Raw genomic sequence first — 26,253 nt, forward strand, 5'->3', positions numbered from 1 at the left:
TCTCTAGCTAGCTCTGGTACAAATTCTAAAAATATTATTCAAAATCTGTTTCCAGGTGCATGTACATAATCTTTGTGGAACTTGTTGGAGGTTTATAGTGGAGCTAAAGATGTTACTTTGATACAGGAAGGTAACTAGAATAATTTTAAGCATAAATCTTCCATCTAATGTTAGTGTAATACTAGTCTGCTTTTAGGTATTACTAAGCTTTTAATGATAAATGGCTTATTTTAACTCCTTAACCTGCCTGGAACTGTGATCTGAAAGGAAATTACTTTAAATGACTTAAAACCATTATACTCTTTTCTCCATGTACCTTCAAAATCACACTGGCAAGGAAAATTTTGGTATGACTATTTCTGCATATAAATTTCCTGCTCCACTCTCCTTCATACCTCCCCAGACCATCTGAAGGCAAATTCGTATGTCCTAATGTGACAAATAGATATTGAAGGTTGTGCAAGACAAAGATTTAAAATGTATTATATGCACTTTTATGCACATTTTACAATAAAAACTGTTGATTGTTGTAAATTCAAAACATGCGTGTTTCTCATAGGCTGAATTTCTGTGAAATGCCAAGCATAGCCTAAAATATTAAACATATATTAAGGACTTATCAGCTAAGTACCATGCACAAAGTTTAGTAAGTAACCCCCTTCAAGAAGAGTGTTGCTTGACGTAGTAAATAATGGCTGAATATCTCCGAGAGAATCCGAGCCAGCATCTGCTTTTACAGCAACATGAATCAGAAATAATTGCGTTAAGGACAATACACACTTCCTCTTGTTTAGATCAAAATGGATTTTGGTGCCCAGCTGTCAAGCTATTGATGTATATGTGTTGGCTGATCACATTATGAAAACTGAAAGCTTTGTTTTTTATACAGCTGGTAAGTCCAAGGAGTGTCCTTTCTAGTGTATCAGTAATGAAAACATGCAGAAAATATTTCCATTACAGCTGGACTCTGTATGCAGTTGTGACACAAATTTTCATTAAGAAGTGAAGCATTTCCTATAATTACCCTACCACATCCATATATTATGGTAATTAACTTTGAATTTGGGAATTCTGATCCTCTGTCTCCCAGGTAGGAGCAGTCTTCATCATCATATTTGTTCCAAAATCTTTTGAATACCAGCTTTGCATTTGCTTTTCTTAATGCAGGGTCCAACCAGTTTTTCTTCATTTTACAGGCTTGGCAGCAGAAGAAGGAAAATACAAACAACAACAATTGATTGAATCTATTGTTCTCTGGGGGTCAGATCTCCTCTCTCTCCTTCCAGCACCCCTTGAAAAGCAATAGAAGTGATGTGATTGTCTTTCATAAATTACAGTAGGGCTTCAAACTTTGTGAGATTGGACAATGCATCCTCCTTTCCTTTCCAAAGCATGAGAAAGTGGCTGTTGCACTGAACTATTGTTTTGGATGCAGAAGAATCACCTATTCCCCTGCACCATCTCATACTCTTATTACCATGCCAAGAAATGAAGTATTTGTGGCAGATAAATGGGCATTGTTATGGTGTGTTCTTTTCTGTCATTCCTGAGCAGATTCTAAACTGCAATTCGAAACCACTCTCTAGGATTTGAAGCTTTAATTCCTAGTCCTGAGCTGTCTCAAGATACCTCTGTACGAACTGTGATTTACCGTTGTCCTCCAGAGCTAATGATAAACCTCAGCCAGGTAGTTCTTTGGTGGATTTTTTAGTAAGTTTTTATTTTACTCTTAATTCTCTTTGATAAAGCCCTTTAACACTCTTTGTACTGATGCAATTAGGAAGGGAATCTTATAGAACCACCTCCTCTGGTTCTATGTCCAGTGTGGATTTCTTCAACCTTTATGAAACTACAGCCTATTTAGACACTAGTCCAGAGCTGCAGCAAAAGTGCTCCCAGAAAGGGCACATACTGGAGACAGATATTTCCTGCTGCTGAGGAGCATCAAGCCAAAGAGGCAATGACACAGATAAAGAGCCCCAACAAGCTAGAAGGTTGCAGGGGAGACAGTCTAAAGGCTGATAGGACCTGGGAAGGGGAGCACGTTCCTCACGCAGAGATGCTAATTCTGTTGCTCTGACAGTATATATATTATTTATTATCTTGAACAGTCTCATTATCTATTACTAATGTACACAATACATTATTAGTATATCGGGGCTTAGGGAAGAGTCAAAAGCCCTTTGTGACTGTAGACAGGGGAAGGGAAGCCTTTTAAGGTGAACTAGTTTTTGATTCACAAGCTTAGCCTTACAACTAATTTACAGGAAGTTTAAGTTTAGTCACTGTGAAGATGTTTCATATGTTGTAATTAGATGGGAAACTCCCATACAGACTTAGAAAATCCTAAGATAATTGAATTGTCAGGGTTTTTTATACCATATAGAGCCAGAAAACAATTCAATGTAAATTCTAGAGGTTATAATAGCATAGCTTGAATAATAATAATATTCTATTCCCCCTTGTCTGGAAGCGTGGGTATAAATCACAAAATGTTGCCAGTCATCAATAATGCTCCCATCTCAAATTCATATTGAACCCAGTACTGTGCTTTACAGCAAAGTGATAGACTCACTATGTAACATATGAATGACTTTATATGAGTATTATGCTGTATGTGTTGTGTTACAGATTAAATCTTCCATGTTTCATGGCTGTATGAGCCAGTAGGTCCTACAGTAAAGTTTGGGGTCAGTTAAAACTACTGCCTTAACATACATACTGCTTTAGCAGACCTCAAACTCCATTGTGGGTGTGCACTGTTGTGTTCTGACCTTGACCATGCCTCTGTTCAGCCTTTGTTTTCTCCTTTCTGACCTTGTTTCACCCCTTTAGGAACCTTTCAGTTTGCTGTGCTAAACTGCAAACATGACGGTTCAGTTTTGCAAGATATTTGTAACCAGAAAAAAAAAAGCAACAGACAAAAATATCTCTCTAGAATCTCTGGTTTAGATTTAATTTTATTTGTCATCTTTTATGAACAAATTACGAAATATACTTCATTCACAAATTGGAAATATTTACATTTTTTTTTACAACAAGGCATTGTTGAGGTTTTGATTTATGGCATTCTAGAGCATTCTGTCTTTCAAAACAAAGACATTGGTTTTGTTTTCAGCACACTGTTCATTTACACTCTGAATGTGAAATGGGAGCCTTTTGGAAGAGTAATTAGCACTCTCTTTTGATACGATCTACTAGGAAAACTGAGGCTGGATGCATTTGCAATGTGGGGAGGGGAGCTGTGCAGATGTGTTGCTGGTACCATGTCTCATGATCTGAAGCCATCATATTACAAGAGATGCTGCTAAGTGGGGGGGAGAAAAAGATTCCCCTGAGCCGTCCTTCCTCTGCCCTTTTCTCTTCTCTGTAGGAATCCTGTGACTGAGCTAAATGTAGTCCAGTTTAATTATTTTTTTGTTCTGGCTTTTGAGCCTTCAAGAGAAGAAGAGTCTTGAGAAGTCTGTTTCAAATACCATCATAATTCTGTAAAGTTATTCAGAAGAAAAAAAAATAAATTGTACCGAGTAAGTGAATAAATATTGTATATCCACAAAATGTTTAGAAGACAAATTTTAAACATGTTTCTAAAAGGGAAATGCAACTGTGCTGTTCTGCAGTTGACATATTTGAGCCATAAAAGCCAAGATAGTTCCATTTCCTCTATTTCTTGGAGTCTATTTTATTTCCTGAAGAAAATTATAAAACCACTTCTTTCCGTGGAATTTTTTTTAAATCTCCTAATATACACTTCCATTATAAATCAGATGTGGGCCACCATTGCTTAGGTTGTCTGTCATTTCCTGCAACAAGAATAAACAGCATTTAAAATGACAATTATTTTATGGTGTTTGAAATTTAGTTAGTTAAGGTTGTAACAAAAATTTAACAAACTGAATTTCTTTAAAAAATTTTCAAACATTCAGCAAAACTTTACATTCTTATTTGGCTTGATACATCTCATTGTAAAAAAACCAAAGAAAACACATTTCTTCCTATATAAATTAAGTACATTTCAAAGTTGATGGGCTCATTGATACTGATTGAGTTGGACATTACTCTTAGACCACATATACAGCATTGATGGCATCCATGCAAGTTTTGTGATGTTGTCCTTTGAAAGTGCATCAACTCAAGCTTTTGTGGCAATCTACAAAGGAACAAGATGGTAATTAAGTCTTCATTTCCATTCAAAACTTTTTCTGTACTGCTACAAACAGATGCCATTTGATGCTAGTTGGGATAGACAGTTGGGAAGCAGGTCTAGATCCAGACAAGGTCTGAGGGTTTTGACTGTTTGCCTCTGGATGGAACTGATTTCGCTTTTCCTTCACTATGCCAGACTAGATTTTTTAGCAGTTCAACAATTGCTACTGAAGTGGCAGATGAGTCATCCTGGAGTAAGCTGACCTGATCATGAGTCAGAATCCTAAAGCACCTAAACCAAGATTTGTTCAGAATTAGATTTTCTAATTCTCCAATTGCAATCAAAAAAATACCTACTTAGCAGCTGTCTAAGCCTGGATATGGCTATATTCATTAAGCACTTCTTTGACCTTAAAGGCTGAGAAGCCACATGGAATTTATGCTCAGAATTACCTTATTCAGAGCAGTTCTAGGCCTATTTCATGCCAAATTGAATAAGGATGCAGAAATGAAGTGATCTGCTGCTTCTGTCCAATAACAGATCCCTGAGAACATCCAACTATGCCCAAAGGAATGGGCACACATAAAAATGCCATTTGGGGTATTTTTAAAATTCAGGTAAATGAAGTAGAGGTGGCTCTGTTGGTCTAGTTCTAAATACTTGCATGAGAACCGGAATCTGTTCTCTGCATGGAAAAATTAAATTCACCTCTTCCACCTCCTAAGTACAGTTGGAAAAATGTGGACAAAAAGGGGCTTGTTTGTCTCCCTTGTGAAAGTTTCTATGAAGAAAGTAAAGCAAGACTCTTGTTGGGTTGAAGAGAAGGAGAGAGAGAGAAAGAGCAAGCCTGACCCATAGTAGCATAGTAGCTGAGATTCTTGGTGAAGAGAAGAAAATTCTGGGAGCTGGTCTTTATTCCCAGTCTGCCTCTTTCTCTCTCTTCTTTTAATCCACAATATTTGATTTCTAAATAGTTCAACAGGCAGAGACCAGAACTCAAATTTTCACATAAAGTGGAAGCATTGGTGCCTCCTCTCTCAAGTGTCAGCAGCTACATTTTGAAATAGATTACAAGATTTAATTGTTGCCTGCCAAGTTTTTGAAAGAAGGGATGTGCTAATCCTCCTTACAAAGTAAAATTTGGGCCATCGAGCCAGGTAGATTTGCCAATTAATACTCCTCAATCAAGTCTAGGTTTCAGAGAAAAGAAGCTGTGTAAACTGACTGAAATTTGAGCCTTTTCTAACACCCAGCTCTCCATTTGGCAGGTGATGATGTTGTATGCATGGTGCCTTACTCTCCTCATGTACTGAAGAGTATATTATATGTTTTATTATACCTTATACATAGATACTTATGTTAGCGTGGCTAACACTGAACTCAGAATCCTGATGTGGGGGCTGCTTGCTCTGAAACAAGGCACTATGATTGCCTATTTGTAGCTACCTAAACCCTTTATAGGATCTACTCTGAAGATACCAGTTAGCTGGGAAGTTTGATAGTAATCTGTCAGAAGACTATTCATGAGCAAGGGTAAGTTTCCTTTTATCAGTTTCATCACTTGAATCCTGTGCAGATATCAGCTATTGGAATATCATCATTTCAAAAAATATTGAAAACAATTTCTTTTCCCCAATATTTCTATTTTTGAAACTGAAAGTATTAATAAATTAAAAAAAAAGTTACTGAATTCAAGAAAAGAAGGATCACACAGATTAGAAGCAGAGTGAGTCAATGGTGGCAACATCCAAATAGGAGCATTTGGATGTCTATAACTAGGGTGAATATTTTAAATACTCAACTTACTTCCAGACTGCGGCGTTCACCACGTAGAATTATGTCACCACCTGGAAGCACCATTCCTGACTCAGAGTGACATCACAGCATCAGCCAACTTTGATTAGCTGAAACTATGACTTCCTCTTAGAGGTGGCCCTTCCTGAAGTGACATAACAACATGGTAGCTCCCTAGTGTTCAGCGTACCTTGGAGGTAACTCTGGTGTCGGGGGAACCACCGGGCAGCTGGGCAGGTCGGTTATTTCAATACCCCTCAATCTCTAATATAAATATAACAATTATACAATAAATATAGAACACACAAATGCACATGCAGTACATGTCTATATCACTGTATATCTGTGTAAATATACAAAAAAGTATTATATAAAAGCCACTTTAAAGCTATTTCTATAAAATGGCCTAAGTTAATGTAAGTTTTTAAGTAGCCTTCATTATTTTTCGGGACATTACTTGAGCTAGTTAGTCAAACTTGCAAGCAGTCTACAGGCTGTAAGTCTAAGAAGTCCCAGGTCAGACAATCTACACATGCATACTTAGTTCTATGACACACATGTGGGGGTCCACCATCGGTGGGGCACATCCCACATTTGTTGAGTGTGGGCAGTCGGGTTGCTCTGCACATGCAGCATGGTCCTTCACCCAAGATGAATGGGCAACTGGCAGTCCTCACTGCTACATGTCTAAAAGCTCAGTAGGCCTGGAAAGGAGGTAGTGAACTACTGCCATACATGGTCATCTTCAGCCCAAATTGATAGGATGTCAAGTATTTGCATTTTGAAAGGTTTTTCTTCCCAGGCCATTTCTCTTTTCTTTACCTATCTGTTTCTCTCTCAAATGAGCTTAATTGTTGTCCTTGTTGAGGGAAGAACATCTTTGAAAAACAGGATCTAGCCTAACATCTGCAAGACCGTGGTCATATTTGCCAACATAGATCATCAGAATTCTGCTTCATTTTAATGTGAGAGGGAGAAGTGTACCCCTGCCCTAGATTTTATCACCCCATTTTACATTACTCTTGTAACCTATACTAATTAACATTAAAAAACATGTTTCAAACATCTTCTAAGGTGAATTCAGGTGCTTGGAGTCTCATCTCAGTTCATTTTTACTTAATGGATAATTAATTGCTCTATCATGCTTTATTAGGGAATCTGAAAACTTCCTGTGATCTGAATGAATTCATCCTTGCTCTGCTGTTCAAAGTCTCAGTAGATATGATACAGACTGTTGAACTTAACTGTCATGCATACTTTCACATAAAGGTTTAGATGGGCAGTCTACTTTACTTTAGTTCCTATCTCTATTCATTTCTCAAATGAAAGTCATTGGATACAAAGTCCAAACATAAAGCACAGGGTGTCAGTGAGCATTTTAGTTCTCCAATGCAAAGCAGATCTGTAACTCCAAGGAGGGGATTTCAAGCATTCTCTTCAGTTAATTCTTTTTGGCCCTACATGCTCAACTTTTGGAACGTAAGTTTCAAACACCCAAACATAGACCTAGACACCTTGGTAAGCTTTCTTTTATCAGAGAAAGGCAATGAATACTCTGTGCTGCTGCAAGGCAGATCAGTTCAATTTAAGTGTCTAAATATGCCCATAGGTGCCTAGGTTTATTCATTCTGGGTTTGTGAACTGTGGCTTTTGTATTTAAATAACCTACTTTATAAGCTGAGTACTTGGGAGAGGAAGAAATTGATTAAATCCTGGAAGCATGCAATGATGTGGTTACAGAAAGCATTCTGTGCTTTTTCATAGTACAGTACATGATAATCCATATTAATAAGGCTTCCAATTATTTATGAAGTTCTATATTTAGCAGTTAAGCCCTTGAATAGCTATACAATGGAATTATGTTGAAAATGGATGTACTTCATTGAAATGGATGTACTGCAAATATACAGTACCTAAAAATAGCTCCATATAATGCAACATAATAGAGCTTACACAGAACTGCAGCATTTCATTTCCCAGAAGCTCTTTCTCATATATTACTGAAACCTGAATACATCTCTTGCCAGCTGTAAATGTTAACACATACAGTAGCATTTAAGGAGAAGCAGAACAAACAAGGGAGGAGACACAACTCACTTTTTCTGCCATTTCATGGGAGTGATGCAATGAATGTTCTCTTTCTGAAAACATTCGCCTTTGTTCATAGCTGGCTAGGCGACAAGTGAGCCATGAGGAAAGAGTGCAACCTCCAATTCCAATGCATGCAAGAGACATGGAGGCAAGATGCAAAGAATAGAGAGCAGATGACTTCTTTGTCAGAGCACGAAGAAATTGAAAATTTAGGATTCCTCCAATTAGTCCACAGATGCAACAGGCAGAAAAAAGTATCATCTGTCAGGAAAGACAAGAGATGTCATGTCATAGTAACATTTTTCAGAGACAGATTTGTTCATATAAAAAATGACACTAACCATAATTCAGTGCTTTGAAAGCATCATGGATTGCAAAACAATTCACACTCATTTTTAACTCCCTCAGCTCCCACAGAGCTCCAAGGGAATACAATACTTTCTGGTGTACATGAGTTAAGATTGATGTACCCTGTAAGATAAAGTTGGGTAGACTGAGTTGCTCATGTTAAAAGCTAATCAACTGAAGAACTACTAGGACGCAAATCTTTTGGTTTCCAGAGTTTCATTCAAAACAATAACGTGACAGAATGTGTCGTCATTTTCTATTGTGCAGTTTCTCACCACTCCTCAGGAGTGAATGCCTCACATATTCACAGTGAATCTCTCTTGCTTTGTGTGCCATCTGACTGCCTCTTGTTCAATTCTGATTTGCTCAGTCAGACAGCAGTTTGGAGGCTTACAGGTTTTGTGGGAACTTCAAAAGTGTGCAAGGTCAATGTGCTGGACAAAGAAGCAACAGAAACAACAACAAAATCTGTGATGCAGCTCCACAAGTCATTGTGGTGATGTGTTTGGTTCTTTGTTTGGTTGGTTGGTTTTAATTCTATTAAAATGTTTCTGGGAACTTCAGAAAGATGTGTAACAGGTTGCAATTAATGAGGCAAGTTTAAGGACTTCCTATAAATTTAATCACAAAGATGCTACCCTGGTTCAAGATCTCCTTGAGCCACAAATGGCTCAAGAGCAAAAGACATTACGGAGACACTGCGGAATTATTGTCTTATTCACTCCCCTTGATACTGCTGGCCTGTCAGATGTTGATCTAGATGGGCCTTTGTTGTTACTCAACATGGCTTTGTGTGTATACTTATCTAATGTGGTAGGAACAATTTATGGAGCCTTACAGACCACTTCTATAGATAACTGGGATGAGAATTTAGTCATGAATGTGGCATTTGGACAGTATATTGCAGTCCACTGGGCAGTGACAACCCCATGAAACCACCAGAACAGACAGCTTTCAGAAACTGCTTATTGTCCACATGCTTTTAAGAAATTACACTGTCATCATAAGAGAGTTTAGGTCATTGACAGTCAAAAACAATCTGAGACAAGTCCTGATTGCCTTCACACTTACGCTGGTTTTACAGGAGTTCCATCTGTATGTGTCAGAAGAATCAAGCTGACAGAAAATTAAGTCAGACATAATCACTTACAGTAGGATCATGTCTTTAACATAAAGTTCAGCCGTGACTTGTGTAGTAATAATGCTATTTTGCTGCAGTCAGAAAAACACTGTACTTATTCTTAGAAGGCACAGAAAACATCTGCCATCACTTTATAACTGGCTTATGCATGATTCTGATTGCAAAAAGAACTTACTAAAATAGTGAACAGCAATGGTATCTAGAAACAGACTTTGTTAGCAGCCTCTTTGAGGTGGCAGCCTCTTTGTGGTGGCAGCCCAGACATGCCACAGTTCACAGAAATGGGTTTTTGAAAGCAAGAAGCTGCAATGCAGTTAAGTTATTGGGGAACTTTTTATTGACTTGGCATAAGTTTGTATCAATAGGTTTTCATCAATATTTGTCCAGAAGAGGGTAAATAGGAAAGAATGACTTAAACAGCTATAAATGAAATAGGCCATTTCAGCACTGTCTTGTTTTGCTTGATTAACCCAAAGTGCTGATTGCTGTTTTGGACTGCTGACTTGCAATTTTTACTGGCTTTTTACCAGAAACACTTGGACACAGAAGGCCCCCAGCATGTAGTTCAAGTTATGCAGTGGAAAAACTTACAACAAGTCCAGATTTTTTTTTGGCGCACAATATTCCACATATGCCACAAAGCAGAAACTGCAAAGAAAAAAAACACACAACATCATCAATATTTCATCATTTACAGTCTCAAGTTTAAATCCTGCTGTCTTGCTGCAATGGTAACCACAACAGTACGTTAGGCAATGGTTACAGTCATCAGCATTTTTATCACAAACCTTATTTTTCAGGAAGTTATAACTCAACTATAAACACACTTATCAGAGAAGAAGAAACTGGAATGAGAAGTCAGACTGAGGATGAATAATAATAATAATAATAATAATAATAGTAATAATAATAATAATAATAATAATAATAATAATAATAATAATAATAATAATAAAATCCTACTTTCAAGGCATGAAAAAAACCAATAAAAATGTGGCAATGAAAATATGCCTTTTTAGTCTTTTTTTTTTCCCCTCAGAAAAGTTTAGCAAGGTAGTAGTCAGTGATCCAAATAATCTACTTTTAAGCACACCTGAGGTACTTAATTCCTTGATCCTACTGTGTGAAGCTCTGAGGGATCATACATAGATTGTTGTCCTCAAGAAAGTGGAACTCTGGGCAATAGTGCCATTCAATCACCTCTGTGGGTGCAGGTGTAAGTATGAGCACATCTTTTAGTGTGGGTACACTGAGCATGCAGGAAAACCTGGTTTAGGTTCTATATGGCCCTCTTTGCCAAAGACAGCATGAAGATATCTGTATTTTTTCATTAATTTCCCTTTCACTAAGTGATCTGTCAATTGTTGCATCAAGCATTAGGCAAAAACTCATTAACAAAATCAGAAACATCACCTACCAGCTGACATGTGACCTACACCAAAGATGAGCGACATTCTCTGATGTCACTTCTTCCTCCTACAAAAATGTTTAACAAGGGAAACTGAAAAGAGTCCCTGAGTAGAAGTCATGGCAAGAACTACAGTAGTTGTATGAAATCAATAAGGCTTTCTCCAGGTGTTTGTAATGCTGTCAAAAGATTTCCCTGATACCTCATAAATTCCATTGTTAAGAAATCTGTGCTGCTTATTTTCAGTAAAGCTATCCTCTATTGGGAAGTAATGTTATGGTTTGAAAACTGGATTTTTCCACATTCGTTTTGCACGGAGATGGCATTTCTAGCAAAAGGCTCTACTTGACCTTGATTTAGGATTAAATCACAGAACAGACCTGGCTGTTACATAAGAAGTGAAAAAAAAATATAAATGAAACAGTTCCTATACATCATTCAGTGTCTCTATATTGTGTTGCATCTGTATCTCATTTCCTTCAAAAATTTTGCTGCTTCAGTATCTCAGCTGAAGAGGTGCTTGAATACACAGTTCATCTCCCTCCAACTAATGTCGTTCCTGGATATAGCTAAGCATAAGCCTGGAGATGTATTTTGAATCAGTTCCCACAGTTGAATATGGTTAAATTTTGTATATTGTTTACCACTACACTAAACACGAGATGTGGGCTTAATACCAATCCGATTATGGAGAGGGCTGGATCATCTAGACCATGGGGCTGAATGACTCAGGACATACCAGGACATACAACTGGTAATTGCCACTAGAGCTCACTGATTGGAATAGCAATCAAGAATCCAATGGGTAGGGAGAGTTATTCTCTGATACTATATTTTATTGTGTCAGGGTCTGTATGCATATTAGGTATGTATTTTCTCTCTCTGTACATCTACACAAGGAATAAAGTGTGCTGCAGTTAAAGAACTCTACAGAGAACCGAATATTCTATTCTTTTTTTTCTATTCTGTTCTGACTCAGAGTAGCTGAGTATTCCTGGTTCTTCCATGTTTTTGTGTGTAAGCTTGGGAATGTCATGCTGAAGTTTTGTAGTCCACATGACTACGAGGAAAGCAAGTTGTGAAACAGGATGCTCTAGCGTGCCTGAACATTTTAAAAACCTTGGAAGAAAAGCACTTGGACAGTAGCAAAGGATTATTTCATTGTTTGGTTGCTATTTATGCAGGCATAATGCAAGCATTTTGCTATTAAAACCAATGGATGAATTTGAGCCACAGTGTCAGGCAATTAAACCTCATGCAAAGCTTTGAAAATGGTAAGCCAAGTTTACCACTCTCTTCTGAAGCTCCAGAGGTTTCTGATTCTCTGACAGAAGTGGAAACCTGCTTTACAGAGAGAGCATTAACCATACCCAGGGCTCAGGAGCACTGCTCATGCAGAACTGCCTTAGCCAGTCTTCTTGATGTGCAGACCTCTAGGAAGGTTAGGAAGTGAGAGGGATGTTATGTGATTGATTATTGCTTTTTTGATAGAATAGCTAAGAATTATTTTCTTGGTGCTATAGTAAATTCCTGTAAATTTTTTGATATTTCAGTATTGTCATCAGCAATAGTGAAAAGCAGATGAGAGAAACTACAGTACCTCTTTGTACCAGAAAAATGATGCAAGTACAAGTCAGACCCAGAAGGAATTTCCTGTTTCTTCCTGTTTGTCCTTTAGTTTTGAAGTCTTCTATTTTATAATACTGCCAACTGGAATACAGCCACCAGGGGCTCTGCTGTCTTGTCAGTCTCTGTTCTTGGCTATTGAGAAAGACTTCCTCTTCATGTCAGCATGTCATAACATTTAAACTTAACTTGTAGCTGTTGAGTTACCCTGGACTACAGTTTAGCCATAACTAACTAATACTGTCACAGTGGGGACTTGCCCCCTTCTACGTGATTATTGATTATCCTCAGTCAATTTTTACAAATCATTTTCTAACCATGTCAAACATGAAGTAATTTAAGGAAAACACACTTACATTTAAAATACAGTAAATCTGGAGTGGAAAAAAAATATGTCACTGAAGATAAGCTCCTTAAAAAGACTGATAAATTGCTGAAGTATTCACAGCTCATTCCAAGAATACAGCAAAAACATTACACAAAGGATAAGCAAAATGAATAAGCCCTCCAAAATGCCCTGGCAGCCAAAGGGACCTTCAGCTGGGACTTGTTGAAGCAGATGTTTCACTACTGGACTTTTGTTCTAATTACTGTTGCTCAGAAAGTCAATAAAAGTCTAAATAAAAATTCTTACGTAAAAACCTACACAAGCCACTATATGCAACCAATTCCCATTACTTCTGGGCTTGCTTTTGTTTACAGACTTATTCATACCTTCTATGACACACAATTTTTTGTGTCAAGACTAGCAGACTAGCAGATGAGGCAGGGATTGCATGTATCATCCATTAATAGAGAAGGACAGAATCACTCTTGGATGATGGGTAAAAAATTCAAAGAAAGATACTGCACAAAAAATGACTTAGAGAGTCAGTGGGCTGAGAGTGCCTCAGTACCCTTTTCAGTGAAGATTTGTCTAATGGGGTCCTAGCAGAGTCAGAGTCCCTCTGATGACACTAGTGTGATTGCAAGGTGATGCAGGAGTATTTCATTGCCTGTGGAATCTTTGCCATTCACACTACAGCTGTGCCTGGTTATGTTCAATATGTATACTTGAAAATCTTTCTTTTGGTCTGTTGAACTTCGGAATACAGGACGAAAGACCTCCCAGAAATGGAGTATGTTTATTTTGAGTCTTCTTTAATTTACTTTATACAAAATACGGGCTTGAAACAAAACCTCAGATCCAAACACCCAGAAATTTCAGTAAGGAGGCTGCAATCTCAATTTAGATTCAAGTTCTGTGGTTTGGATTCATCCCTTTTTCATATTTTCTGGAACAAAAGACTTGGCGTCATTCACTCTCCTGGAATAAAAAGAAAAAAAAAAGAAAAAAAAAAAAAAAAAAAGAGGCTTTCTTACTGGTAGCCTGAAAAAAACATGCAGGTTTACTTTTGTTTGCAGATAACCAAGAATATGAAATATTATTTTTTTTAGGCAACAAAAGTAATGGTGAGTGTAATTCCCTTGAGAAAATGAAAACTGTGTATGGAAAATATTTCTGGAGAGATGTTGAAGAAAATAGTACAGAAAACCTAATTGAACATAAGGACTGTTCAATCCCTAGTTAGTGTTCATGACAAAGAAGCCCAAACTGCATACACTGTGTGGAAAACCCTCCAGTGTTCTGGGTCAACCATGCATATCTGATGAAATAGAGGAAGGGAGATTATTCCAAATTTCAGTATAACACAGTGAAAAAGCAAGCATATCAACCTATTCAAATAAGCCCCCACTTGGAAGAGTGAACCATCAAGACTGACTCAACAGCTGCACTTCTATCTAATGTTTTCAGATGGTAAATCAGTAAAAATGCATAAACATCTGACTGTCAGGAGAAGATCCAGGAATTTGAAATTATTAATGTCTAGAAAGACTGATTCTATTTAATAATCTTGTTTCTTCAAATCAAGCCAAATGACGAAAAAACCTGAAATCCCTAATAGATGAGCTGAGCAGAGGAGGTATCTCTAATTGTTACTCTTTGAAGAAGCATTTCAGAACAAGGATTAAATTTTCTCAGTGCAAGCATAAAAAGGCACAGAATCCACTCATCACAAAAGCATCAAACCACAGAAAAGTGACAATGGGCAAAAAAGAGTGAGCCTCTGTATTAGGTTTGCCTGATACCTCCACAGAGAAACACAATCATCTTTGCAAAAGGGGGATGGAAACTACTGATTGATGTTGTTGTCCTATGCTAGGGGTTGCTGGGACAGGGATATCCACCTGGCTGCAAGTCATCTAGTTCCAGAATCTGACACAATAGCATTGCCACAACCCCACCAAATCTGTCGTACTGAGAGGGAGGCTCTGTTCATGTGAGACATAACAGCTTGTGTGGTGTTACAGTTCCCACTGATTTGCCAGATTCAAGCCAGATTCAGGCAGTTTGCATTCCAGCCTGTGTTAGCATTCCCTTTAATCTGGTTCTAGGCCTGCAGAGATGCTTTGAAAATGGGAATTGTTTTTTAGAGGCACTCAAGGAACTTTAGTGGTGGGTCTCTGGACCTGAATATCTACCTGCAACCAGTGATTCAAAAACCCTCTGGTCATCTGGAAAAAAATCTCTCAAATTCTCAGCACAAAATAATAGGATTTATTTACTTGTTTAGAGCAAATCAGAAGAAAAAAATAGTAAATAGTGCTTTTTGTTGGTTTTCTTTAATAAAATATTTCATTTAGAGTATGACTGCTTTTGTCTCAAAAAGAAATAAATCAAATATTATTCCCTGCAGGTGAACTAAAGTTTTATTTCAGCAAAATGTTTAAGCATATGCTTAAGTCAGCCTATATTCAACAGATCCTCTTAAATACAAGCCAGCTACTACAAGTTCCCTTGGATAGACCATCTTCCAGGTTGTTTTATGCTTTTGAAGTGTCTGAATGATAAAGAAAACTTCCTGAAAGACTTCTCAACTGGAGTGAATTGTCCTGGTTCCATGCAAAGCAAGAAGCTCCCATATTTAGTACATCCTCCCTCATCTATAGATACAGAACTCTCTCTGGCTTCCACTGAGCTCACTGACAGTGTTGCAGTTCATTTCATCAGGAGCAGGAGCCAGCCAGAAATATGGTCAGTTTGATGAAAATGCAATGCACATGTTAAAATAAAGTAGGATCACATCTGCATTCTGTCTGCATGCTAAATAATAATGTGAATTTTTTAGTGTTCTTTTGAAATAAAAAATAGTTTGACTGCTCTTTCCAAAGGAAACTTGGCAGCAGTAAAAACTAGATGCAAAATTTAATGTTTGAAAAATTCAGGCCACCAGCATTGATTAAACAGTCTAAAATGGTTTTGTTGCTCTGGGAGAGTTCCACGCTGCCTGACCCTTGTTATTTTCCTTCAAATCCTGGGTTAAAAAAAAAGTCAGTGAAATCAAATATTTGAAGACCCAAACTATAAATGTAGATTTTTAATGGGCCAGCAGACTTCCATTGTGCTAAAACCACAAATCATGGAAAAAATAACTCTGCCCCAACAGACAGACTGATCAACATCTAGAGAATGCATATCTCTCAAATACATGTAGATATTTGTCTTTATAAGGAAGAAGCTATTACTCTTAAGGGGCATAACCATAAGTGAATCATCAGGTATCTCCCTTGCATATGAAGATAAATAGCATATTTGACTAAAGATGTGGCTTTTGTCTCTCATTCTTTCTCTCTGAGAATCTCATTTATAGCCAAACCAAGCATTTATTCACCACTGCAGAAAAAATTGAGAATTTTAGTCATGCACTTGTGTGAATATATAGACACTAATCATAGTGATAGTAACGCAACCATTATGTTCTAAATATAGACTAAAAAGTATGTGACCATTTAAAAAAAATATATCTGTGAATACTTTTTGAAGGATTATATTTTAATTTCTTTTGTTTGTGCCAAACCTTTGCTATCTGTCATTCTTGCTCTCCTAGTGTCAGTGGTTCAGCATGCTCACTGGTTGGATCATTTCTATAGTACACCATATAACTGAATTACAAGGGTGTATTTTTGACATATACTTCAGTTTGTGGAAAAATAAATCTGGGGAACACTGAGTACAGCCTGTGGAATAGGTTATACCAATGCAATCACAACAAAGAGAAAGAAAATCCAGAAATCAACTACACATTCACCTTAGGTTATATGGGACTGTTTTTTTGTGCGTGTTTAGTTTGGTCTTTTTTTCAGTTTAGTAGCTGTGGCCTATTTTAAAAATAACAGATTGGTTATGGTGTAAAATAAATCAGATAGTCATCTCTACATGCTCCAGATTATCTGAGAAGTCAGTCACACCTTCAGTTGTTTTCTTTTGGCTACTTTTTACACAACTCTTACTATCTTAATCCAGATCAATTCCAATGAAAACAATAAATTCAGAAACTGTTTTCCCATTTCCATGCATTTTTGATGTATACATTGTCTAGGCTGCTCATTTTACCACTCTTGTCTACTCCACTTTCCTTGGCTTGCTTATACATAATGCAGGGCATGCAATGATCAGAGCACTTCAACCCATACTTATCTTTCCTTGTCTCTCTAGTATTACGGGTGGGATTCACATGCTTGGAGTTGGGCCCATTACTAAAATATCTGGCTGAATGGAGACAGTGAACAATAAAAACAAATCTTTTAACAAGGAAGCTAATATGTGTCAAATGCAGAGCATCACAGGGAGGCAAGTATAGGAGAGAGAATGTGCATGACTTCAAGATGCCCAGATTTTAGGAATTCAGGTTAAGGTTTCCATGGTGATGCTATCTTCATCTACTTCCTTATGAACTTGGGTCTCTGCTGAGTTCCACCCACATAAGTAAAGGATAGAATAGAGCCAAAAGTTCTCAGTATATTTCCAGGTAAATTGCAACATGAGACATGACAGTATTCAACTTAACTCCAGTGCTTTGCATCCTAACATGTCAAAGGATTAGTTTTTTTCCTTCTATGTCCCTTTCTTTTCCTAGTTGTTCATTTCTCAAAGGAAAATCCTGATTCAAGAGTGTGGATTAGACAAAAATGGTATTTTATCCAAGATGTTTAACACAGGCACTATCAGTGTAAGATCCAGTGATCAGGAAGGTGGTTCTGCAGCCAGACAATTGCACAGTCTGACAGTTGTGCAAACAAACCTTTCTCCAGTTGTTTTCATATGCACCTACTTATTCATGGCCCTGGAAAATTGTAGATCTCTGGCCCTTGTTTTATCTTACTTGCTAGTCCTCTAGTTAGAAGAACACAACCTAACAGGCAATTTAAAGTGCTGGAGTGGTACAAAGAGGCTGCCATAATGGTGACAATTCAGACCAAAAATCTTTAGCTCAAGGCAAAGTAACAAAGCCTTTAGAATCAGACTGCCATGATTTCCCATTTTCTCTACTTCATGAAACATAAGCTGCTTGCCTTCATTTTACAGGTTCTTTGTGGCCTCTCTCTGCCCAGCCAACCTGTGGTTGTTTTCTTAGTTCCTAGCAGTTGATGTCTGTCTCTTCTAGCTCTAGTTTTGGCATTTTTCACCCCATTGTTACATTTTCAAACAAGTCCCTTTGGGTTCCCTTCCATGTCTCTACACTCACAGAGGGGGAGAATTTCCTATAAACATCTGCAAAATCACTTCATTGGCCTATGTCTTACTCCTCTCTAAAACTCTGCCTACAAACAGCTTGAAATCAGCCAGACTGATGGTTTGTTAATGCAACCACCTGTTATACCAATCTGGGTTAGTTGTTTCTTTATATTCCCTCACATTTGTTTATCTGTATCCTAATCTATGGCTGGTATGATCTCGGGTAACAGAAACCATAAAAATGAATGAAGCAGTTGTGCAGAAAATGTGCATTGTCATGAAATGGTATCAGCTGTGATAGCATTGTTACAAAATGAAATCACTGCATGAAATACTGATCTCACTGACTGGTCAAAACTCTTTCACTTCAGTTAAACCCTCAGTATTGCCCTCTGTCATTAAAATTTCAGGTAGGCATGTGTTTTGGGGCAATCTTTTTTCTTCATCAGCAAGGATAAGAAACCTCCTTCTCTGAAGTGATTTTGATAATATTACCTGTTGGCCACTGTCTTATCTGGTCTTCATTCTCATTTCTCACCTACCTGTTCTGCAGTGCAGAATTATGTGTGTGTCTGTATGTTGCAAAAAATATTTATGACAGTTGTCAATAACTAATAATAATTGACAGTGAGAATATTACTTGAAGCACTTCGTCAGAATGAATCTGTAAATTACCAACAGTTAAGATTATGAATAACCAAGAGTGTTTTGCACTTATCATCTTATCTCAAGCAAAGCAGACAATCCTTTTAGAAATACTGCTGTACAACCCAAGCTGGCCAAAATCAGCTTTGGAGTTCAAAAATGCCCACTCATGTTTAGGCTGAATATTCACTATTTCCTATGCTTTGTTTCATAAATATAAATAACCATTTGGAGGATTTTTTTTTTTCCCCTAGGAACACACATATCTCAAACTGAAAAAATAAGAAATGTTTTTGATAAGTGAGAAATGCTCTGTGACATGAACATGCTGCTTCTATTAACCCATTATTGGTGTTTGATTTTTTTGTTCATTTTACAAGAAGCTCAGGCTGCCCAGATCATGAGAACATGTCTCCTTTTCCTTCCCATTTTCTCTTTCCCTTTTTCTTCCAAAAGCTCAGAACTCAGCTGACATACCCTTGACATTATTTTAAAACACCTTTGACAGTCTTGTCACAAGAGACAGGGCTGTTCTTTTTGAAAAGCAAAACTCACAGGCAATTTAAAGATTGCAAGCTACAGCCTGTGTTCCACTTGAGGCACTGGGCTTTCCCAGGTGTGCAAACGGGTTCACAGAAAGTTCAGTTGTTCATCGCAAAATTGAAAAATGAAAAGAAGCAAGAAAGAAGGGGTCTGCCCCCCCAACACACACATACATCTCTCCCCCTCGTGCCTCCCCTCCCTCCCCACGAGTATGCAGACTGTACCCCATGCACATAGGAAATGGTCTCGGTGAGCTTCTCGGCGCAGCATGCACACGCGGAAGGGAAGCAAAGGGAAGGGGATGCCTTCGCAGGGTCTGATCATCACCATAAAGAGTTAAAGAGAGAGTGAAATGGCTAACGTACACACACCCCGCTCCATACCGGAGAAGAGTCTCCCAGCTGAGGTTTATGCTCTGTGAGGACCAGGCTGAAACTGACCGCCCCCACGGCCACGCTGGACACCCCTAACCCTATCTCCAGCACGGAGAGCACCAGAAGGCTCCCGATGATCTGGCTGCTGGTGCACATCCTTCCTCGGTCATCCTTCCTTCGCGATCAGCCGGGGAAACCGCTCATCCGCCTTCTCCTCCGGCTCGCCCGCCTCCCTAAGTCGCCCCCAAACTTTTCTTCCTTCTATCGGCAGCCCAGACGGAGCGGAGTGGCACATCCGTAGCCGGCGGGCGCTGCCGAGGGGCGGGGGGCGGCCCCGGCACCGCCGGGCGCCGCACAACCCCGCGCAACCCCGCGCAACCCCGCGCAGCGCCGCGCCGGCAGCGAGCGCGGCCCCGGCGGCGCGGAGCTCTCCAAGGTGCCGGCGGGCGGGCGGGCGGGAGGGCGGCGGCACCGCGCGGCTCAGGGGCTGAGCCTCCGCCGGAACAGTCGACCTTGTCTGATCGCCTCCTGCGCTCTCATTGAAATGACCTCACTGGATTTTTTTTTTTTTTTTTTTTTTTTTTTCCCTCGCCTCTTATTTCTCTCACACCCCCCGCCCCGCGTCTCTTCCTGGGTTGGGAGTGGGGGGTAGAGGAGTGCGGCGAGTCCACCCCGGCTATATTTATGTATGAATCTAGACCCAATGCACAGGAGAGACGCTACGGCAGCCCCGCCCCAGAGCCAGGAGGCACAGCACCTTCCTCCGGTCCTCCCCCCGCAGCCCGGCTCGCACACCTCCCCCGTCCCGCGCCCGAAGGGGCTGGCGGCAGGACGCGGGAGCCGCGGCGATGCCAGCTGCGCAACACTGCCATCAGAGCTGAGCCCCTCGGCGGGGTGGGTGTGCACAGGCCTCCCTTCTCCTGGGGGCTGCTCTGCTAAATTCAGGAGGAAGTCCATCTTCTCTTCGTATTTAGTAAGAGGACTGGCATCTGTCATGTCTCACCACTGCAAAACTCTGTGGTCTCATACAAAGAGGCAACTGCCGTAGCCATTCTTGTCGCTCTGACAACAGCCAGGACTGTGTCAGTCCCCAGGCAAATGAGCAACAAAGCAAAATATAGCAAGAGATCCCCAGCTGCTACTTGAGCCGTACTGGAGGACTTGGTACCAATCTTTATTCCTGTGGCTCAGATACAGGGAATGCTTTGTCCCTCTGACTTCATTTTTACAATCCGTATGTGCTGCACAACATGCTAACATGCAAACACTCAGTCTAGCACCTTGGGTCCCCTAAATATGGATCATCCACCTATGAACAGCTACCTTAACAACAGGGCAAAAGCACTATATTATATCCCCCAACCTAGATCGTGATTCAAAAATACCAGAGCTTCTTGCAAAGTTTAACTAATTTTCTGTATAAATATTCTGGTTTTATTGTAAACAAAACATATATGGGATTTTGCCTTGTATGCCAAAATTCTCAGATTCTTAACCTGAATATAAATCCCACACTCAGGCATCAGAATCCAGAAGAGCAATCTAGACTTGGCCATTATTTTAATGGTACAATTTGCAGGCAAGAGCATGGGATTAGCAGGGTCCTGACTGAACTTACTTCTTCAAGCTCCAAAACCTGTGTCTTGTCTAGTGAGGAGACAGCCATTGAACCACTGCTAAACTGCAAGAGAACAAACTATACATAGGTACTATATAGACTTGAAAAGATAAGACCCACCATCACAGGCTGGAGTTTAGTTCCCATTTGTAGAAATATTGCATACTTAATTGCTGTGAGGGGAGTCAGGCAGGCATCAAAGTCTGTCACCTTCAGCTGTTCATGCTCTTTAGGTGTCTGAGAGTGAAAGAAAGCAGTCCTAAGACAGGAACTTAATGCTTTCTAGGTTAAAACTTTAGCTGTTTTATATTTTCTCACGCTTTTCCCAGTTCACAGAAGCAGAACATGTGACTACATCTGAAGGAAAGTGGCATTATAGTTAAAGCAGAATTGTTCCCTTTTCATCTCTTATGTTTTAAGTAGTACCTGACATCTTGTATCATTAAAAATCAAGGCACAGCATAAAAGTTCCTAAGCTACTATATTTATGTAGGAGGGTGGAGAAAGCACAGATTTTCCAGTACCCACATGGAGTAGGAAGGTGTTTCTGCAAAGACAGTATCCTTATTATGTCAGATTGTTGTAAATGTTAAAGTCTGCTAAGGTGCAACGATTTTAATGCTCAGAGTATATTTTACCAGGACTATAAAAACCAGTGGTGATAAGTGGGGAATTACATAGTGACAGATATAATTAATATATTTAATACTGGCATATCAGGATGGAGCTCATGTGACAGAAATAACATTTCCATAAACAGCTTGTTTTATTTAACATTTCCACTCCAGTCATAATAAGCTATCAAAAAGATGGGAGAAGGGGGAAGAGACCTTGTGAAAATGTGTCCTAGATGAAGATCACTTCATGTGACAATTATTAAAATGGGGATATAAAACTGGAGTCCAATGGTAGGAGAGGAAGTACTCTGGTGCCTGCTTTCTAATCTGCAGATTGCAAAGAGGTGAAGAGCTAAGCAAAACCTCAGCCACAGCTAATAGAACTGCCCAGGAGGAGCTACGTCAGTTATCTCTGTTTTGCACCCTTTCAAATAAAGACAGGAAGGAAATGTAATATTCTCATCATTATATTTTAAAATGAAAAGATACAGTCTTTGTCCCTGTAATCACTTTAGTTTACTTGTACTATGGTGCTGCATCATCATTATGTGCTGATCTAGGCAATTAACATTACACATGGGACTATTCATGCATACATTTCAGCACATGCTTACATCTTTGCAGCATTAGGACACTCTTTTCCAGGGTTATTTAACTGCTTACTGTCTCAACTGGCTGGTTTTGAAATTATTTACTTCTGATTCCTATAACAAAAAGATTATGATGAAAGGAGAGAAAAAAATTGAAAATCATTCAATGTGCAGGCAAGTTTTCATTATGACTGCAGAAAGTTAAATACTGAAATCCCATCTCCAAAGTAGAATTAACTGGAGTCATGAGGGCTTTGAACTTTTTTAATCTAAACTGTTGGATTAATGAACAAAAGTCATCAATCTTACTCTTCTTTATTTCATTGAAAGAAAACCTTCTATTTTATCATTGGAGACTTTAAAAATGGTTCATAACAAAAAAATCTACTCACACAGTGGGATGAGGGGTAATTGGATGACATAGTACTGGCAATGAAGAAATAGAAATCAGACTATAAAGATTCATTTATACTAAGTCCCTCATATGACCAAAAGGAGAAACACTACAAAGGTTCTAGCCTCTCCATTGGAAATGACCAGTTTTATGTAATACTTTCAAGCATGTATCAATAGCTGAATGCATCCTGTTAAAGTGGCTGAATTTATTTATTCCCTAATTCCATGTGTCTCTAAAACAATACTATGAAGAGATTATTGTGATAAGAACTGGGCCATAGCATTAAATCAGAATTCAGGCCATGCAATCCAATTCAGCCTAGGTAGACTATAAAAATGAAACTGTACAGCCATCCTATGGCTGCTTAGAAGATGTGAAATAAAGCAGTTCCAAGAGGGAGCTATTCACCCCCTAAATGTTGGTATTACTAGTACACAGGTATAAGGTAGCAATCTTGGGCAAATAAACAGAAATTTGAGTGGTCTTGGAAGCTGGATTACTCTTTTACTTCATGGATTTTCTTTTTTTTGCCAGTCCCAAGGAATATCAATTGAGCTAACCTGAAATTAATGACATAGACTAAATGACTTCTATCACTACGTTCTTTAGGAAACGGAAAAATTCAACCTCAAGGGCAGCTTGAAAATCCTCTTCTTTTCATAAGCACCTTCTACTTTCACCTTACTTTGCAGATTTCATCTTTTTATACTGTTTTGTCACCTGAATCTCTTCAAAAGTTTGACTTAAGCAAAAGTAATGGAGAGCAGCAATCCCCCAATGGCTTTTAAGTGAGTAGGGTGATACAGTGCCTCGGGTTCTACAAAGAGATGCCCATTGATTTAAATCTAAAACCAGCTGTATCAATTGCATCCTTTCTATAGAAATGTGTACCAAACAGCTCTTAGAACATTTTTTTTCTTTTTTTTTTTCTTTTTTTTTTTGCTGCACAAACAACTCTTAGTACATTTTACTCCTTGCTTTGTTTACTATCTAAATTAGAATGCACTGATGTTCTAAAATGGGAAGCAAAACCCATCAGAATCTTGCATGGGGGAAGATAAGGGGCTGCCATTGATTTTGTCAGTTTAAAATTCAATACTCAGACAAACTTTCTGCTGAATTAGTAGCTCAGCCCCAGCAAAGCTAGGATCTGTGGCACTTACATGGTTGTTAAGATTGCTAGGTCACATTTGTTTTTCTTGGATCAAGTCATTAAGGTATTGGCTTATAACATTCAAAATATCTAATGACATATTTTAAAACTACTTGGCATATGTTTTCATTCATGAGAAGTAAGAGTAGCTGTGACAGTTATTGATGTTGTGTGGAAAATTTCACATGTTTTCAAGTTGAGTAGTGAAAAATGGATCGTTTCTATATACCTGAAGTTAAAAGTCAGTATAAATTACTTTTTCTTGGCATTTTTCTTAACTGCCTCCCTTTTTCTACTACCGTAAGAAACTCTGTTCCCCTCAAGGCTCCTTTTAATAGCTTGAGAAGGATCCTGCTTCAATTGAAGAGATTAGAAACTTGTGCACAAATTCTAAATCTCCTGCAACTCATCAAAACAATAATTAAGGAGTGAATATGAAATTCCTTACCCCCATGTTACATACAAGGATATGAGTATATGAGTGACAAGTTCTTTAACGTGATTTGCTAACATTGTACATGAAGTTTCTAGCTGAACCAAGAAGGTGTCTTTATTCCAACATGAATGTTCTGTTGAATAAACACTCTTTCTACATTAATATGGTTTCAGTGGAAACTGCAAGAAAGGATGATCTTCAGAAAAGACTGTTTTCCCAGGAACTCTGATTCCCTTACTCTGCAGCAGATAATTCCCTGCCAGTGAAGACCCTTGGATGCATCTGCAGCCCCTTGTTTGCCCAGCAGCTCAGTTCATTATTATAATATACAGCACTGAAATGCCTAATTAAAACGCATAGTCCTGTGTTACTAATATGAATGTAATACTTGTAAAACAGTTCCTGTCTATTTCTTGGTGCAGTAGTGCCATGATAAGTAGTCTCTCATAGAGAACTGGGGAACAGAAACCAGATGAATAGAAATTACTGACATTTGGTGACCCAGAAGAATGAGCTTTATAGACCCCATCACCTCTGATCTGCTAAAAAATGTCACCCACTGGGGAATCTAGAGCAGAATGGAAAACTGGTTGCTTTAGGAGTTGTGTTGAACTGTATGGCCAACACTGTGTGTATGAAGTAATATTTACGAGACAATCCTTAAAATATTTATGTTCTTTCAAAGGATGGACAGGCTCTTTACCGGGGACATGGTAGAGTTTAACAGTACCTGCTTTTCAAAGTGGTTGGGGCCAGTGGTGGCCTGTCAGCACAGTGTCCTTTGAGAAGGAGCTCTCCCTTCTTAGCAGGAGGAAGTAATTTAAGCTATTAAAGGTAGGTTTTCTGGAGACAATATCTGTCAAGGATTGTACCCTGTTGAGTAAGATCTAGATGTAAGGAAAAAATATCTTTAAATGGGATTTCTGTGGGATTCAGGATTAAAGAATGAAGAAAATCCTTCTGCCTACAATGAAGAAAGCTATCTGCTTTTGGGCAACAGAAGAAAAGAGGGCTGGGGACTAAAAAGGCCAGAGCTCAGCAACTTATCACTCTGAGCTGAGTTGTTGTTTTATTCTAATAGCCAGAGGGAGAGAACATTGTAATGGAACCTGTTGTGTTTCATTCCATGAGGAAGGAAAACCAAGCCCATATTAGTCTTCTTAACAATGTAGGTAAGTGTTACATTTTTGTATCCACTTTTTTCCTTTTATTTGGGATAGAAAATGGAATTCTGGGATGAAGACAGCACAGCTTGTTGAAAAAGGGTAGAGGAGGAGACCAGAGAGGGATAGTTAGCAGGTGACAGGGCTGGAAAGTTTCAGCAGTGCTCATGGGGGTAAAGGGATTTGAGAGGAATCAGTGAGGTTTTTTTGGTGGGCTGGAGCTGTGAGAGAGAAGATGTGACAGTTCAGTAGAGCATGAAAGGAGTGGGACGTGAGAGTGTTTGGGAAGTAATCCAGGATCTTCTTGTGTCTTGCTTAGCCTTGTAAGTATGCTTGCACTTGCTATAAACCCAAGTCCTTACCCATTAGTATTTTGAATATGTGAGAGGAAAAGAAAGGTCAGATAATGCCATTCTTTTCACAAGAAGAGAAAAGAAGTAATAGTATGGGATAGAAAATTAAGAAAAAATATTGCTGAGGACTTTTTGGTTTGATGTTAAGGGGCTATGAATTAAAAATTGTTGAGAAAAAGTCTGCCTTGCACACACTAACCTGTGCATCAGCCAACCAAATAATTTGCTTCCCCCAGCAGTCTCATGACTCAA

At 38.8% G+C, this 26,253-nt stretch overlaps 1 protein-coding gene across 5 annotated transcripts; it reads right to left on the minus strand.

The window, feature by feature from the left end:
- Positions 1-2,947: 2,947 nt before the first annotated feature.
- On the minus strand, positions 2,948-20,023 carry TMEM196 (transmembrane protein 196). Of its 5 annotated transcripts, none has more exons than XM_051610624.1 (5): positions 19,684-20,023; positions 10,113-10,169; positions 8,039-8,293; positions 6,132-6,205; positions 2,948-3,803 (listed from the first exon to the last, which is right to left on the minus strand). In XM_051610624.1, the coding sequence occupies exons 1-5, from the start codon at positions 19,828-19,830 to the stop codon at positions 3,797-3,799; spliced, it is 540 nt and encodes a 179-aa protein (XP_051466584.1). In that variant the 5' UTR covers positions 19,831-20,023; the 3' UTR covers positions 2,948-3,796. The 5 variants fall into 5 exon arrangements, with proteins under 5 accessions (XP_051466584.1, XP_051466580.1, XP_051466581.1 ...); XM_051610620.1 differs by having other exon boundaries at positions 19,666-20,023; XM_051610621.1 differs by having other exon boundaries at positions 19,672-19,977.
- Positions 20,024-26,253: the final 6,230 nt, after the last annotated feature.

Source organism: Apus apus, chromosome 2, assembly GCF_020740795.1.
Source record: "Apus apus isolate bApuApu2 chromosome 2, bApuApu2.pri.cur, whole genome shotgun sequence".
Classification (NCBI taxonomy): Eukaryota; Metazoa; Chordata; class Aves; order Apodiformes; family Apodidae; genus Apus; species Apus apus.